Source organism: Tupaia chinensis, unplaced genomic scaffold (genome assembly GCF_000334495.1).
Source record: "Tupaia chinensis unplaced genomic scaffold, TupChi_1.0 Scaffold000182_1, whole genome shotgun sequence".
Lineage (NCBI taxonomy): Eukaryota > Metazoa > Chordata > Mammalia > Scandentia > Tupaiidae > Tupaia > Tupaia belangeri.
Window position 1 is genome coordinate 8,465,359 of NW_006159657.1, and position 18,555 is coordinate 8,483,913.

At 40.0% G+C, this 18,555-nt stretch overlaps 1 protein-coding gene across 1 annotated transcript in view; it reads right to left on the reverse strand.

Moving 5' to 3' along the window:
- The window catches only part of SMG1 (SMG1 nonsense mediated mRNA decay associated PI3K related kinase), a gene marked incomplete in the record, with an annotated part of 101,565 nt that overhangs the window by 15,093 nt on the left and 67,917 nt on the right, over nucleotides 1-18,555 (reverse strand). Inside the window, 15 exon segments of the mRNA XM_014587089.2 lie at nucleotides 1,269-1,738; nucleotides 1,901-2,090; nucleotides 2,193-2,343; nucleotides 6,925-7,151; nucleotides 7,810-8,044; nucleotides 8,469-8,741; nucleotides 9,524-9,803; nucleotides 9,947-10,119; nucleotides 11,606-11,796; nucleotides 12,761-12,979; nucleotides 13,119-13,228; nucleotides 13,315-13,453; nucleotides 14,730-14,978; nucleotides 16,266-16,495; nucleotides 17,131-17,377. Of these exon segments, the coding sequence (XP_014442575.1) occupies nucleotides 1,269-1,738; nucleotides 1,901-2,090; nucleotides 2,193-2,343; nucleotides 6,925-7,151; nucleotides 7,810-8,044; nucleotides 8,469-8,741; nucleotides 9,524-9,803; nucleotides 9,947-10,119; nucleotides 11,606-11,796; nucleotides 12,761-12,979; nucleotides 13,119-13,228; nucleotides 13,315-13,453; nucleotides 14,730-14,978; nucleotides 16,266-16,495; nucleotides 17,131-17,377 (3,384 nt within the window).

The window sequence follows — 18,555 nt, forward strand, 5'->3', positions numbered from 1 at the left end:
TTAAAACTCACGCCGGGCGCATGTGCGTGCGTGCCCAAGATCCCAAGAGGAGAATGGAGGAGAAGGGATTGCGGCGTGACCATCCCCTCTGGGGGTGATTTCTCACTTTCTGTCTCTTGTCTGTCTGGCGAGCGCACGCACCCTTATAGCGAAAAACCTCTCCAAAAAAAAAAAAAGAAAGAAAAGGAAATCAGAGCTTAGGGAAGTTAAGTGCAAGTTTATATACCAAAATCTGATTGGAATTCAAATCAGTGTCACCCCAAAGCTGCTATACTGCCTTTAAATAATCAAGGACAAAAACAGGCTTCTAAAAACAGTTCTAAAACAGACTAAAACCCCAAGCTATTCATCACATCATTAGAACACCAGGAAAACAAAAATTGCATTAGTAATAACCTTAATTATATGGTTGACAATCAGGAAGGTGTTTTTTCTTTTCGGGGGAGAGGTTTTTGCTATAGGAAGCAGGCACTCGACAGAGAGACAGAAAGCAAGAAATCACCCCCCGGGGGGGAGGACCACGCCGCAATCCCTTCTCCTCCATTCTCCTCTCAGGATCTTGGGCGCATATGTACACACGCCCGGCGTGAGTTTAAGCTACCGGGTCCAGGACTCAAACCACAGTCGACTACATGGGAGTTCAGCGACATAGCCATTAGGCTAACTGCTGGTCCCGGTATGTTTTTTCTAAAACCATGTTTTAGAACGTTATCTACAAAATGAATAAATATGACTATTAAGAATTATACCTACAAGGGGCCACCAGGTGGTGTGGTAGTTAAGGCACTGGACTCCACATGGTCAACCACGGTTCAAGTCCTGGACCAGGTGGCTTGCTTTCTCACTTTCTTTCCCTCCTTCCCTCCCTCCCTTCCTCCCTTTCTCTCTCTCTGTCTCTAGTGAGCACACATGCCCTATAGTAAACTTAAAAAATAGTAGTAAATTATTTTTTTAAAAAAGAATTATATCTAAAAGAAAATTATTTTTCAATTGTATTTACAAACATACTTAATGATATAGACAATGCTTACTATACAGCCCTGTTGGAAACAAATTCAAAAGACACAAACTAAACACAAAATCTGAACTACAAAAAAGAGAAACAAGGAATTGGAAGAAAGCACTAAAACATGCTTAAAGGTGTGTTTGCTTTAAGTTAGCACAACTCGGAAACTTAAAAACTTCCTGTACTATTGCATCTGTTAATTCCCCCAATTATTCACATTTCCTGCACTGAGGAAAACCACATTATTAAGAAAAATACTTACCTGAAACATGGCAATATGCAGCTGAACCCGCTGCAGGCTTGTCTTACAAGAAGAAATACTGGTTTCCAGCCTGCGCACCAAGTCATGCTTCTTCCAGGCGGTGTCGTAAGAACTTGCTAACACAGTTGCCCTGTTCATGACTAACTGAGAGAACTTCCCAATCTGGATGTTGTGCTCCACTGCTTTCTTACACAAATCATCCACGGAAACTTTGCTTTCAGCGCCAAAGTCCTTAGCCTCTACTTGTGCAATGATGTCTACACCTAGAGCACTGATAAAACTGCACAGCGTGAGTCCAAGGGCTTGGTTTGGCAGTCCTATCAAGAGCTGCCTCACGAAGTCGGCTGTGAATGCCTTGATAGGTTTGGCCATCTGGTCTTCACTGAAACAAGAGTTTCTAAAAAGGGTTTTCACATTGACAATCTGCACTGGCCCATTCACAGTATTCTGATCTTCAAGTGAACTTGATCCTTTAAAAAAAAAGAAACTTTCTTAAAAGTATTTCATGCAAAACAAAAATAAGGTAATAATGCTAATTTAAAGTGCTTATGATTTTATGGATGTACAGTTAAAGCATATTCTACTCTGCTCCCTTCCAAATTAAACCCAGCAGATTAAAAGCAGAGTATTACCTGACAATGTTTTAGAAAAGGTACCACAGAGCCTGAAGAATTCTTTAATTGTCTGTAGTCTTTTTAGAAAAAAAATCTCTTCTAACACCTGCCGATGATTATCATCATCAAAAAAATTAACTTGAGTACTCCTGGCTTCCCTTATGATATCAATCTTTCGCCAAGCTGTAGGAATTTCCATTTTATTTAACTACGTAAAAGAAAGAAGAAAAGAAAGTTCATTTCTTCACTCTTCACATACATACAACTACTTTACTGCATCTGCATTATGTATAAAATCATGTCAATTTACCTTTTCAACTAATAAGCCAAAAGCAGTTTCAACTTGGGCAAACATTCCATCAAATGCTACCAAAAGCATCTGACCAGCTGACATTTTTGGTGTTTCATCAACTGAACCATTTCTTGGTTGGATTAACTCACCATACTGAGCATGCAATATTCTAGAGGAAAAGAAAAGGGAATTAAAACCCTCACTAAATAATCATGCCTTTTGGGGAAAATAAAATGTCAGCATCACAGCTAGTATATAAAGTGCAGAAAACCTTTTGAAAAACACCTAACACCACGTAGTTTTACGGAAGTATTTTTTTTTTTTTAAATCATTTCGGAGCCATTTCTGATTAACACGTGACTTTTTTTTTTTTTCTTGAGAGGTTTTTGCTACAGGGCACGTGCGCTCACCAGACAGACAGAGAGAGAGACAGAGAGATAGAAAGCGAGAAATCACCCCCCAGGGGGGATGGCCATGCCGCAATCCATTCTCCTCTCAGGATCTTGGACATGCACGCACATGTGCCCAGCGTGAGTTTAAGCCACCAGGTCCGGGACTCGAATCGCGGTTGACTACGTGGGAGTCCAGCAACATAGCCATTACGCTAACTGCTGGTCCCAACACATGACTTCTTTTAAACCAAAACTGTAGTTTCAGACACAGACAGCTACCATATTCACATGTTAATGACGATTATAACTTTGTATATAAACTGCCCATAAAACCACATTTTTACATGTATCTAAAAGTCACCATGTTTGTCCAAAATAACTACCCTCTATACTAGAGAAAAAGAAAATGGAATTAAAACCCTCATTAAAGAATAATGCATTTTGGGAAAAACATAAATGTTAGCATCACAGCTATTATACAAAGTCCGGAAAGTCTTTGGGCATTAAGGAGGGAATCTTATGATATACTTAAGTTCTTTGGAAATTACCTTCTTATGTTATCATTAGCTTAAGGTTTATAATAGTACCTAGATGTCCATGTACAATTTCTAAGCAGCTTATTTTTTAAAGAATTATTTCATTTTATTTATTCATTCATTTATTTGAATTTGACCAGAGACAGACAGACAGAGAGAGAAAGTATGAAACCAAGCTGCCAGGTCTGGGACCCAAACCGTGGTCAGCCATGTGGGAGTGTCCAGCACCTTAACCACCATGCCACCTGCTGGTCCCCCCTAAGCAGTTTATATAAAAAGCAAAAATGTGATTTCTAGTACTTACAACTACTATCAGTAACGCTAAGGTTAAGTTCAATTTCAACTTTATTTATCACATGTATACAGAAATCATTCCAAACAACTGGAACTATTATACGTTTTTAAATTTTTTTAATAATTATTTTAATTTTTTTTAAAAAAATTATTTAATTTGACCAGAGAGGGACAGAGTTAGAGTGAGAGTGAGAGAGAGAAAGAGAAAGTTAAGAAAGCAAGTCACCAGGTCCGGTACTAGAACCCTGGTCGGCCATGTGGGAGCCCAGCGCCCTTAACCACCATGCCCCTTGCCAGTACCATTATTAAGAGTTTTTAAAAGAATTTAAAATGTTAAGCTACTGGGACCAGCAGATGGCATAATGGTTACATCACTGGACTCCCATATAGTCCACTGCAGTTCGAGTCCCGGATCCGGCACCTTAAAAAACTCACTCTGGGCACATTTACGTGCATGCCCAAAATCCCAAAGGGAGAATGGAAGAGAAGGGACTACAGCGTGGCCATCTTCCCAGGGATGATTTCTCACTTTCTGTCTGTCTCTGTGCCTTCAGCAAGCACACACACACACACTATAGCAAAAGAAATCTCTCTAAAAACAACAAAAAAGTTAAGCTACGAGAGAAATTTCTAATGGAAACTGCAAGACAGTAAGAAAGTTTCCTTGAGATTATAAAAAGAAAGTTTATTGGAAACAAGGTGCAGTACAGAGGCTGTCAAGAACTAGGCGAGCACAAATTAAATATTCCTCTGTATAAAGACAAGGGGAGCCTGATAAGATATTAAGACCAGGTCAGCCAGTGGCATGCGGGTTAAGGTGGCTGGATTCCCAAGTGTGCAGTTTGTGAGTCCCAGATCTAGTGAGTTGAAAAACATGTCGGGTACATGTGTTCAATGTGTCCAAAAAGAGGAGGAAGAAGTGGGTAAGAAATTATGGTATGGTTGGGGCCAGCAGTTAGCGTAATGGTTATGTTGCTGGACTCCCATGTAGTAGACCACAGTTTGAGTCCCGGACCCAGTGGCTTAAATCACACCGGGCATGTGTGCATGTGTGCACCAAGATCCGAGAGGATAATGGAGGAGAAGGGATTGCGGCATGGCCATCCCCCCCCAGGGGATGATTTCTCACTTTCTGTCTGTCTGTCCCTCTCTGACGAGCGCACACTCCCTATAGCAAAAACCTCTCAAAAAGAAAAAAAGAAAGAAAATTATGGTGTGGCCATCCCCCATGGGAGAATGCATTATCACTTTTCCTCCCTCTCTGTCTCTCTCCAGCAAGCACATATACCAGCAAATTAATAAAGATATTAAGGGGAGATAAAAATTAGATATGAAACTTAGTGCAAAAGAAAAGGTATAAATGGGCCAGGTGTTAGCGCAACAGTGATATAACTGGACCCACACATGAAGGTCATGGGTTCACATCCTAGAACCTCCCTGTGCACAGCAGGTGCTTGCCCATGATTCAGGCTGGTTGAGATTGCAGGTAGATCATGCATGAACATGCCCACCTCTCTCTCAGAAGAAATAAAAGCAAAGAAAAAGAAGAAAAGCATATATATATTTCACATCTAATTTAAAACATATTGCTAGAAATTTTATGATAAAGCTGTTATACAAAAACTTAAATCACTATTTAGTTAATATCTGTTTATGCTGTTAATAATTTTATTTATAGGGGCCAGCACATGAGGGCACTCAACTCCCACATGGCTGACCTTGGTTCAAGTCCCAAACCTGGCAGCTTGTTTTCTCACTTTCTGTGTCCCTCTCTGGTCAAATTTAAAAATAAATAAATAAATTTAAATAAAATAATTCTTTTAAAAATTATATTTATTGTATGAATTTAAAAAAATACATGCTTCAGGATAACAGGCAGTTATCATTTAAATAAAATTGTCCAGGTGGAGATAATTACCAAAGGTGATAAAATGAAAGTTCATTACACTATTTTCTCTACTTTTTTTCCTTTTGTTTTTTTCTTAAGAGAGACTTTTGCTATATGGCACATGCGCTTGCCAAAGAGACAAGAGAGAGACAGAAAGCAAGAAATTACCCTCCAGGCAGGATGGCCACACCACAATCCCTTCTCCTCCACTCTCCTCTCAGGACACGCACACACAGGCACCCAGCATGAGTTTAAGCTGCAGGGTCTGGGACTCAAACAATGGTTGACTACATGGGAGTCCAGCAACATAACCATTATGCCATCTGCTATTCCCTCCTCTACTTTACTGTCTCTCTGAAATTTCCCATGGAAAGAAACAGGGTGATCAGTTTGCTTCTTCTCTCTCAATTTTACTTTATGTAATAAATTACACACTGGAATGCCAAAGAGGTCCTGAATTGCTAGGGATAAAGGAGCATAGGGCTTAGTTAGAGAACAAAGCATGTCCAGAGGAACTGCCCAACCTTTACAGGTTCCAAAACCCAATTGCTTTCCTGAATTAAGGTGATGAGAAATGCAATGTTCAATAAAACAAACACAAATTGAATCTAATTGAAATGTATTCACCTGAAATAAGGTATATACTCCATTAACTAAGTTATTTTAGGTTAGTTTTAAAGATTATCACCATATTCTGAGGGTCAGCAGATAGCATAATGATTTCGTCCCTGGACTCTCACGTATTTGACTATGGTTCAAGTACCAGACCCAGCAGCTTGAAACTCACACCGGCATGCGTGCATGCCTGCCCCAAAGCCCAAGAGAATGGAGGAGAAGGGATTGCAGCATGGCCATCCCATCCCCCTGAGGGGGTGATTTCTCACTTTCTGTCCGTCTCTGTCTCTCCAATGAACGCATGTACCCTACAGCAAAAATCTCTCTTTTAAAAAAAAAAAATTTCACCATACTTAATTTTATGTGTACACAGTGTAACCACAGCACTTAGAAGGATAAATGTGACAGACTGCATACACTATATATGCATGCAGCCATGCATATGTGTAACTAGTGACCACAGAGTAAGGACTATGAACCTCTGTCCACTTTGTGCTGCTGTTACCGTATTATGGGCATGCAAAACATTAACACTGGATGAGGGATGAAGCCTGTACATTTTTTTCTTTATAATATTTCCTATGAATCTGTAATTGTTTCAAAATAAAAAGTATTCTTAAAAAGATAGGTGTATAGAGACCAGCAGTTGGTGTAATGGCAATGTCACTGGATTCCCATGTAGTCCACCATGGTTGAGTCCCAGGCCCAGTAGCTTAAACTCACACTGGGCGCGTGTGTGTACATGTCCAAGATCCGAGAGGAGAATGGAAGGGAAGGGATTGCAGTGTGGCCATCCCCCGGGGGGTGATTTCTCACTTTCTGTCTCTCTGTCTCTGTCTTTCTGGCAAGCGCACGCACCCCTATAGCCAAAAAGTTCCCCCCGCAAAGAAAAGATAGGTATATAAACATTTAAGAGCAATTATACCTGTCCTAGAAATTGAAAGTAAACTAAGAGCTCAGGATCCCTTTATCTGGCTACCCCAGGTCTTTCATTAGGCAACAGGGCATTGTTGGCATTCACTTGCCTGGCAACATCGATGTAATGAGCATGTGTTTCTTCTTCTAGTCCCATAGCTGCATTCCTTAAATAGGCTTGAAGAGATTCAACTAGAGTCTGCAGGGGAACACCATCAGTTGTCTGCTCGATAAGAGTGTCCAGCTCCTGAAGCATACTTTCTAGTGTGTATTCCCCCTTCATTAAACATCTAAGTGCTTCAGGAAAGATAATTTGCCGGAAATTCGAATTCAATTCCTAGAAATAAGTGAGAACCATATTTTAATGCTTATTGAGCTTACACAACACAAACATTTGGAGACTTAGTGTCACACATTTAAACAAACTTACAGAATTATAACCAAGTTACAGCTGGAAAACTCACATCTTTATTTTTAATGACTGCTTATGCAACAATTTTTTAAAGAATTAGTTTATTTAACTTTATTTATTTTAATTTGATCACACAGGGAGTGAGACAGGGAGGGAAAGTGAGAAAGCAAGTCACCAGGGTCCAGTATGCATACTGTGGTCAGCCATGTGGGAGTCCAGAGCCCTTAACTACCACACCACCCGCTGGTCCTGCTTATGCAACATTAAAAAGGGGAAGTCAAATGGCTTTTCTGGATTAAGGAAATGAGAAAGAAAATGTTCAATATCTAAAACAAAATTTGTAAAATTTGGGGCCAGAAGGTGGCATGGTGATTAAGGGCGCTGGACTCCCACATGGCCAATCATGATTCAAGTCCCAGATCTGGTGGCCTGCTTTCTCACTTTCTCTCTCTCTTTCATTCTTACTCTGTCCCTCTCTGGTCAAATTAAAATAAATAAATAAGTAAAGTCAAATAAAATAATTTTACAAAAAGAAAACATACTTACAAATTTGCAAAGTTTAAGGCAAATTAAAAGTACTCACTTGAAGTGAGGTGTAGACTCCATTGGCTAAGTGAACTGCTTCTGATGCCTCCACAGGGTTTGGAATGTCTAAGTCCTGTGGTACCAGGTGGCACTGCTTCAGTAACTGGACCAAGCAGGTGACATTTCCACTCATACTGCAGAGCTCCTCCAAGAACCAGGCTCCATCTCGAGAAGTCAGATCAACTAGCTGCTCCCCAGCACTTGAAGCTGCACCTTCCATCATTAGGTTCCTCCTAGATGCAGAAAATATTTGTAGGTGAAACTGATTTAGTAGGACATAAATACTAAAATGGGTACTTCAAAATCTGAAAACAAAGAAAGCACCTGTAACACTGGGCAAGACTACAGAAAGTAAAGGAACATCTTTAGTTCAGGATTTGAAATACAACATATGGGAGTCGGCAGGTGGTGTGGTAGTGAAAGGTGCTGGATTCCAACATGGCCGACTACGATTTGAGTCCCAGACCTGGTGGCTTCCTTTCTCACTTTCTCTATCTTTCTTGTTCTCTCACTCTGTCCCTTTCTGGTAAAATATAAATAAATAACTGAATAAATAGAGTTAAATAAATCAATAATGCTTAAAATAAAAAAATAAAACACTGAAATTCAATAAACATCAGAAAATACAATGGTGCAATATGAAGTTAGCTAACTCACCTGGTAAGAGTACAAAGGGCAGAAATAATGACACTTGCTAGACTCAAAGATCCTTCATCTCCATTCTCATGAAGAAAAACTTTAATGCAACGTTCAATTTCTTTCAACTGATCTTCACAAACTGGCACAGTGACGGCTTCTTGTTTCAAACGTTCCACTTGTCTAATAAGTCTGCTGTTTATGTCAGCTGCATACCGCTGCAGAGTCATCTCAGTGGCTGTGATGAACTGACACACTGTTGGTGGTGGCTGGGGAGCATACTGCATTTCATATCTACAAAAATAAAATAGATGTGCTTGTAAATAAAGTTCGCACTGTACAGAAATTGCATTTCATCATCAAAGAGTAGAAATCATTATTTGTGGGCCAGGAGGTGGCATGGTGGTTGAGGCATTGGACTCCCGCATGGCCAACTGCAGTTTGAGTCCCAGCTTGCTTTCTCACTCCTCATCCCTGCCTTTGGTGAGCATATGTGTCCTATAGCAAATTTAAAAAATAATAATAAAATTAATTCTTTTTTAAAAATACCATTATTTGCATTTTACAGATAGGAAGTCTCAAGAACTTAATTAAGCAACTTCCTAAGATGACTTATTGCTAAGTGACAATGCTTAGCACTGCTCTCCTTAAATCAATTCTACCACTCTTACTCTTACTCTGGGATATGTTTTAACTAAGGAAAACACACTGTTTCATAAAGGAAAACAAGCACAAATTCTCTTAAATCCAAAACAAAAGTGACTCCATTGAAGCTTCATCTAATGGGGCCAGTAGGGGGTGTCGTGGTTAGGGTGCTGGACTTTCACATGGCCAACCATGGTTGGAGTCCTGGAACTAGAGGCTTGTTTTCTTTCTCTCTCTCTGTGGTGAGCATCTATACCGTACGGCAAATTAAGTAATAATAAAAATAATGAATAAAATTCAAATCTTTTTTTTAAAGTTCCATCTAACAGCCATTTCTTGCAGAAAAATTACAAATGCAATTTAAGAATAGAACACAACTCTACTTCCAGCCCCAATAAAAACATAAAGAAAATTAACTGCCCTTGACCTACTTCCTGTAGAGTTCCTGACAGCGCTCTACTGTGGTGTTACAAATGAGCTCTTCCATCCAGGTCTTCCACTGCTCAATCCGATGTTTCTGAAATATGGCCTTTGGATACTGCAGAGCTACAGTTGCGTAGTGATGCAGCTGCTCCAGGCAGCCACGCAGCACAGAGCGCCTCTGCTGCAGAAGAGCACCAACCTCCCCCTCCAGCTGCTCGCACTGGCTAATCAAGTGGGCCTGGCCAGCATTCTGCAGAAAGGCTGTCGCTGGCACATAGCTTGGGGGACCTTTTGGTAAAAGACAATAACAATCACAGTGAAACGATTTCAAGACCACAGTCACTGAAAAGAAGCACAAAGCTGAACCACACACACAGATGCACAACTACAAACTCATATGCTTACATTTGGACAAGTCAATCTATACATACCAAGGTCCATTTGTGTGCTTATCTCCTGAAGCAAACTTGCAAGCTGTGTTGCTTCTAAGTTATTGAATGCAGCCTGGTAATGTGTTATCCACTGTTCAAATTCATTCAGCTTCACCTGGATTGCTTCTTGAACAGCTCTCTGCTGAGTCTGTAGTTGAGTATGTTCAGAATACCTAAAAAAATTAAATTTAGAAATTTTAAAAATAAAAAGTTACAGCAAAAAGGTCAGATCACCTGCTGCTCTTTTTTCCTACATACCTTCATAACCTGGACTTTATTCAAATACTTGTACTGCCTATTAAGGTACTTTTCATTCTGAGGACCCTACTCAAGTGTCCCTTACCTTTCATTTTCCTGACCCCGTAATTTCTTCAACTACGCTCACAACATTTTAAATAAAACTCTACCATATCTGCCAAGTTTTGGGTACCTTAAAGGTTAAAGACTGATCCTGGACAGATCTTTGTCAAGCCTTGTGGGAGGCTGCACACCAGCAAGTCTGCCGAGGCCATTTTCATGAATATCTTACTATTGCCATCTTAGGAGGCCCTTACGTTTTGGTTTCTCAGAGAGCAAACAATTACACAATACCAAAGGTCACAATTGGCTCCCCTTCAAAACCTCACCTTCAAAACCATACTCTGATTGGCCACTTCCAATTGGTGAGCATAGAATCCCTCAGATTTGCATATCCGGCACCTTATCATTGGTCCACTAAAGCAACCAATCATAACCCACCTTTTACAATCCTTCATTTACATATAGAACAACCAATCACCACCCAACAACATGTATATAACCACAATCCCTGGCCCACAATAAACAGACGACCCTGAAGAGTTGTAACACTGTGTCGTCCCCATGCTGTAACATTGTGTCATTCGTCCAGTCTCTCACTCCTTCCCTCAGGAAACCTGTTCAACTGTCCTGCGGGTTGGGACAAAGCCTCATGAAATAAATGCTTAGCACCTGCATATTCAAACTATCCTCTACTGAGAACTGGCTATATGTTAAAAGTTCACTCACTGGGGACCAGCAGATGGCATAATGGTTACGTCGCTGGACTCCCACATAGTTGACTGTGGTTTGAATCCCAGACCCAATGACTTCAAAACTCACGCCAGGTGCATGTGCATGGATGCCTAAGTCCCCAAGAGGGAAACGGAGGAAAAGGGACTGCTACGTGACCATCCTCCCAGGGGTGATTTCTTACTTCCTGTCACTCTCTCTCTCTGTCTCTCTAGTGAGCACACATGCCCTACAAAAAAAAAAAATCTCTCAAAAAAAAAGTCCCTTCATTTAGATCATCCTACTAAATGCTTAAAATCTCAATGAAGAAGACACCTTAACTGCAGCTGTGCAAATGAACAGGAATTTGGACACAACTGAAAGGAAAAAAATAAAACCAGGTTTTCTAAATCCAAGTTCAGTATTCTAGCCACTATACATACTCACAAAATTAGTCAAACATACAAATTAAATAGAGAAAACTGTTTATGTGAATCATTGTTTAGTAACAGTTTGAAATGACAGTCCTTGAGAAAGCTTTGATCATTTGAGTTGTTATAATAATTATAATCAAAATTGACAGAAATATGAAAAATCTCCTTAATGGCATATATTTAGAAACAAACAAAAAAAAATCTGTTGTAAAACTACCTATGTTGCAGAGTATGAGAAGGATGATCCACTCCTTCTGCTCCTTCTAGAAATTCTATCTCCTCCAGCAGTTTGCCTTGAAGTTTTTCCACATCTGTCAGTTGCTCTTGCAAACTCAAGTATTCATCTAAGCTGGTATCCAGCTTGGGAAGCACAACCAGCATCTCATCCCTGTTCTTAAACCAGTTCACCTGTAAAAAGTTATCATGATTAAGAATATTCTTGGAGACAGCAGGTGACATAGTGGTTAAAGTGCTGGACTCCCACATGTCCAACCACAATTCGAGTCTCGGACCTGGCAGCTTGCTGTCTCATTTTCCCTCTTTCTGTTTCTCACTGTCCCTCCCTGGTCAAATTAAAATAAATAAAGTTAAATAAAATAATTTTAAAATAGGAAGAAGGCTCGTGTTAAAAGGACATTTTATACATATTCTATTTAAATCTCAGTATCTGTGGATCATCAGATGGCAAATGGTTACATCGCTGGACTCCCACACAGTCAACCACAGTTACGGTTTGAATACTGGTCCCGGCAGCTTATAACTCATGCAGGGCGCATGTGCATGCATGCCTAAAATCCTGAGAGGAAAACAGAGGAGAAGGGATTGCACCATGGCCATCTCCTCTGGGGGGTGATTTCTCTGTCTCTCCGGCAAGCACATGCACCATAAAGCAAAAAAAAAAAAAAAAAAAAAACACAAAACACTATCAACCCCATTGACAAAGATAACTTCTGAGTCCAAGTTCATATAGCCATACACTGACAGACTCAATTTCATGTTACCAGTACACAACACAGAACAAGATTAGCATTACTAGCTACTAGATAAGAGGGGAGACTATCCAATTAAAGAACATTTATAACCATCATTATAAAGACATTTTGATGTATTTTGAAACTTAGAATTTTTCCAAATCAATACCCACTTCTTGAGAGTTATGTTTAACTGTGTGTCTCTGTGTGGGAGCACTGCCTAAAAACAGATGGGGCGTCAGACTGCCCTATCACTGCCATTTCAACACTCTATACTAGTTTTGCCAAAATAAAACAACACACACACACAACTTAGAGAACAGTTTATCTAACTTTTTTATCAATATGTTTATTCTATTAACAAAAAGACAACAGTGACTAATCGCATCATCGAACTTTACCTTAATTTCAGCTACTCTGGAAGAAAAGAGGCTACGAGTAATCTCTCGCTCCATTTCTCTCTTGCTCTGCTTGCTCTCAGCCTGCTGGCCACCTCCACCATAGACAGCACCAGCAAACCCTGCCTCGCCTCCAGCTGTCCAGTCCACCAGGGGGTCATACACAAAGGCCTCCAGCAATGTCAACAGAGTCTCTCTGCCACGTCGCATGATATGCAGAACCTATTTTCAGAAGAGTTTTAATTAAGTTTTTCTTTAAGTTTTTCTCATTAAAGTGATTTTTTTTTCATTCCACAGGTTTTGTTCAGTTAATAGGCACACTAACAGTCAGAAGGGGAAAAAAAAAAAAAAAACAGCATACCTGCTCACCGCAAAGCCTAAAAACACCTTCTACTCCAGTTACACCCAATGCTGTTTCAATGTTTTGTGTCATTCGAAAAGGTACTTTCTCAGGAACTCTAAGGCTTTTACCTTGAAAAGAGAGATTGTTATATTTTTGTACTTTTACCAAAAACATTTGACCCTCACATAAATGAAAGAGTTCACTGACATTTTACCTTTTTCAAAGCAAACATTGTAATCTATGTGAACAACTTCTCCGGTCGTCATATCTATGAGAACATTATCCAGATGTCTATCTCCAAGGCCAATTATGTATCCAACCATAGACATGACTGCAGTAGATCTGGCATAAGACTAAGGAAGAGGCAGTGAGGAGAACAAGTTAATAAGTACCTATAACAAATTTCTCTCCAACATAGTCTTAATGTTTAAAAATTCATGAAATTCCATGATCCCACCCCCTTATTTTAAAATATATAAATAAAAAGTGCTCCATGGCCTTGCTGCATGTGCTCACACAGGCTCTGCTGGAGCAGGTGTATACATCGCTTTTGTTCTAGTTATTCGTTAGCCCAACACTGGACTTTAGAAAAACAACTTTTGGGAATCAGCAGATGGCATAATGGTTATGTCGCTAGACTCCCACATAGCTGACTATGGTTCGAGTCCTGGACCCAACAGCTTAAAACTCACGTTGGGCATGCATGCATGCAAACACAAAATCCCAAGAGAAGGGATTGCGGTGTGGCCATCCCCCCAGGGGGTGATTTCTTGCTTTCTGTCTGTCTCTGGCTGTCTCTCCGGCAAACCCACACACCCTATAGCAAAAATCTCTCTAAAGAAAAAAAGAAAAACAACTTTTGTTTAGTTTCCCTCATTTTCCCCTTGCTAAAAAGTTTTCATTCTCCTTTCCATTTCCTCTATGGCTCGTTCCCATCTTGCCTCAGACAAAGTCAAAGTCACACCTTTATAATTGCAATGTAAGATTCAAGGATCGGTCAGTGGGACAGTAGTTAAGGCAGTTGGACCCCATATGGGCAACCGCAATGTTTGAGTTTCAAACCTAGGGGGGCTTGAAAAACACACTGGGCACATGTGCATGAGTGCCCAAAATCCCAAGAAGAGAATGGAGGAGATGAGACTGTAGCATGGCCATCACCCTCGAGGGTGATTTCTCACTTTCTCTCTATCTCCAAGAAGCACACGCACCCTGCAGCAAAAAGAAAACAAACAAACGAAAAAAAAGATTCAGGTTCTGGGCCCAAAACTACAAAAGCTGGAGAGATGAAGAAAGGAGGACAAACAAGAAAGACAAGGAGGTAGCACATAAAAGAAATTATCTTGACTACAATCCAAAAGGACAGTATAGCCAGGTGACATCACAGTTATGGAAGCTATATATATCCCATGTGGCCAACTGCGCAGTTCCAGTTCTGGACCCCATAGCTTGAAAAAATGCAAGGCATATGAGTATGCATGCCCAAAATCCCGAGAGGAGAAGAAACTGTGGTATGCCCTTCCCCTCTGGAGGATGATTTCTCTCCCTCTCTCCAACAAGGGTATCCATCCTATAGCAAATTTTTTAAAATAAATAAAAAATACAATACTAAAAATGGAACAAAGGACATACCTGTGTAACTCTCCACCACTCATCAGGTGTTGTACAAGATGACCACAGCTCTTTAGCAAGGAGATTTGGGGGTGTGGCCTCCATCAATTCTTCTAACACTGCCTTCATTACATGAAGAGGCCAGTCCCGGCGGGACACATCCAGGCTAAGCCCAACTGTTTTCAAAGCAGGGCCAATTTTACTATAATAAAGCTCGCTAGGACGGGGCACAATTCCAGGATTCTGAGGAGTCTGGTAGGAATCTTGCGCCTTTAAAAAAAATATTTTTTAAAGAAAGAAAGATCAACTTTATTTTATTTAAGGACAGATATTATTTTGAATTTATTTCAACTAGCAATTATTGTACCTTGGATAAACCTCACTGGATAGAAAGCAGTATTTTAAAAACTGTGTTTTCAGTAGTATTATCTACTTATCCAGCTCAATTTCATGCACAAAATAGCCAATTCTACTGGACAATGTTATCTGATAATGTGCATTCTTTCTTCTAATTAGGCACTACTACTTCATTGAAAACTTGGTCTAGGCCCAGACATGGTGGGGAAAAAAGGAGGACACTGCTATGCTAGGTTGGACCACTGGGAGGTTCAGATCTTGGACTATGCCAGGCACAGTGGCACTCACCTGTGATCCCAGCTGAGAGGCTGAGGCAAATGACCCCAAAATAATTCATAATTCATTTATGGACACTTTTAATTTTTTTAGCAATATGACTTAATCATCAATATATCAATCAAATTAACAGCTACTCAGAAATACAATACATAAAGATTAGAAAGCCCTTCTCTAATTCCAATCTTTAATTTAACCTTCACTATCTGTATGTACTACAGTCTCCTATGCCAGCTTTTAAAACCTAGCTTTTTTTTTTTTCAATCGCTTGTCTCCTTGTATTCCTAATTGGGTTGATATTTTGTTTTGTTTTTAAAGCTAGAATGGGGATCCTGAAGTTAAGATCAAATCATATGCATCTTAGTATCTTTGCGCTTTGGGACCAACAGTTGGTACAATGGCTATGTCGCTGGACTCCCATGTAAGTTGACCACAGTTAGAGTCCTAGACCCAATGGCTTAAACTCACGCAGGCACATGTGCGTGTGTGCCCAAGATCCCAGGAGGAGAAAGAAGGAGAAGGGACTGCAGTGTGGCCAACCCCCCTGGAAGGAGATTTTTGCTTTCTGTCTCTCTGGTGAGTGCATGCCCCCTATAGTCAAAAAAAAAAAAATCTTTGTGCTTAGGCCAGTCCCTGGACTCGCACATGGCCGACCATGGTTCTAGTCCCATACATGATGGTTTGCTTTCTCACTTTCTCTCTCTCTCTGCCCAAACTAGAAAATAATAATAATAAAGTTAAATAAAAATAATTCTTTAAAAAAAAAATAAAGGAAAAGAAAAAAAAATACATCACAACTTTTCCGACAACCCAAAATGATCCCACAGTGATGAATTCTAAAGACTAAATAAATATATTTCACGTAACAGAGCATGGGCTAAAATACACACTTAAAAGTACACATATATCTTAATTTTAATCAACCTTCTGTGCCTGTAAGGCAGCTTCCCGTTGTTGCCATCGTTTGTAAAGACCAAACAAGGGTGTGGCTCCATCTACCCACTGGATTAGTCCTGATCGTGTTCCTAGTGGTGTCACAGAATAGTGCCGAGCATGGAAACGGGGTGTTTCCTGGCGATTAATTGTAGCAAACATGGTATTCACAATAGATAGGAACTGCATTATTCTCTCATCCAGATGTAAATCCTCCAGTCCTAGGGGAAAAAAAATTAAATTAGCCAGGGTAGGTAGGGAGCCAAACAGGGCTGGGTGCACACCATTTTTCTGTCTTTTTTGTATAGCAGAACCACAATGAGGCACACTGGAAAGCATTAGAGAACTCTAGTCAGTGACAAAATACAAACACAGCTAACAGTTCTGCTTACACACATTCATATGCTGGAGGTTGGGGGCGGGCTGTGTGGTAAAGGTTAGAAAATCTTTTTTTTATCTTAAGGATTTGTCATAGGGTACATACACTCATGAGAGAGAGACAGTGAGAGGGCAAGTGAGAATCACCTCACCCTGGAGGACAGCGATGCCACAATTCCTTCTCATCCACTCCCTTTGGGATTTGGGGCATGCACACACATGCGCCTGGCATAATTTTCAAGCCACCAGGTCCAGGACTTGAACCATGGTCGGCCATGTGGTAGTCCAACACTGTAACCACCACACCACCTACTTGACCCAAGGGTAGAAAATCTTTCAAAAATAATCATACAGGATACTCCTGGACATTAATGATATAACAAGAATGTCCCAAAACAATGCTCTCCTATCACACATACAAACCAACATTAATAATAAAGCTAATGCTCTTAAAAAAAGGAGAATTTTTGAATCCTACCTTTGAAAAGGTAAGGATAGCTCTTCCCATCTGATCCTAGGAAGAGAAGTTTCTTTGGCTTGGTTTTAGTCGGTAAGATTGTGATGGTTCCACCCACACTGTGGATTGTGACAGTGTCTCTGGCTGAGACTTCCCCAGGAAGAGCAATTTCAGTGTTGGTCATGGCAGCCAACCACGGACTGATTTCTTCAAGACGCAAGATATAGCTTGCACGTTTCTGTGCTCTCTGTTGCAAACTCAGCATTATCTATATTCATAAGATAAGAAAACAAGCTGACATTATAATTAGGACCCTTACTTCCTTACACATTCAACTTGACAAGAAAGTAAATGTAAAAAATCCAAATATAGTTCGTACATTAAATTCAGTGTTAGGTTTGTGGGCCATCCTGGGAGGGGAAATACTAGAATACTGATAAACCCTAGGTGATTTTTACTTTGTTATGATCCTTCTTTCTGTCCAAACAAGTAATGAAATGACAAGAGATAGAAGGAAATCACTGTTGTGAGCACCAAATTCATAAATTTTAGCAAATTCACCTCTCACTGTTGAAATATGTCTGAACGATGCCAAAACAAAGCAATTCAGTTCTTGCAATAATAAAGCAAAAGATACAGCCAGCAGTTGGCTGTCAGGCAGACACACTTAGGAAGCCACTTAAAAAACTATTAACATTAAATTATTGGGTAGTCAGAAGAGTTATGATGCATTTTTTGCTATATAGTGTGTGCACTCGCAAGAGAGACAGAGAGAAAGAGAGACAGAAAGTTAGAAATCACAGCCAGAGGGATGGCCAGACTGCAATCCCTTCTGCTTCATTCTCTTCTTGGGATTTCGGGCACGTACGCACATAAACCCGGTGTGAGTTTTAAAATCATCAGGTTTGGGACTCGAACCACGGTCAACTACATGGGAGTCCGGCAACGTAACCATCACACCATCTGCTGGTCCCATCGTGACACATTTTTGCATAGAAAAAAATAGAGACTTTTCCAATAAACCAATATAAGAAAAATGTGGCTCAATCTCTTTATCACATGAGAGGAGAAGAAATGATGTGAACTTCAAAGCTATAATCAGAGAAAAGACCAAAAAGTAACATTTTTAAAAGAGTTAGAGCTCTGACCAATTTAAGTATGCAGAAAAACACAATGCCTTCTAATAATCACAGAGAATGGACTGCAAGCACTGTTGTCTCCCTAGTTACTAATTCAATAATCTATACAAGAATTGATGAGCTCTGGGTCTCTGCTGTCATGTGAAACTTTTTAAAGCAATTTTGACAAAGTTTGATCAAAAAAAGAAAAGTATAATTAGAAACACTCCAACTAACCACTGACAGATAGATTATAGTATTTGCACATAACAGATTCTTGTTTGGCTATACATAAAACATAAAGCAGTCATTTTAAAAACCTAATACT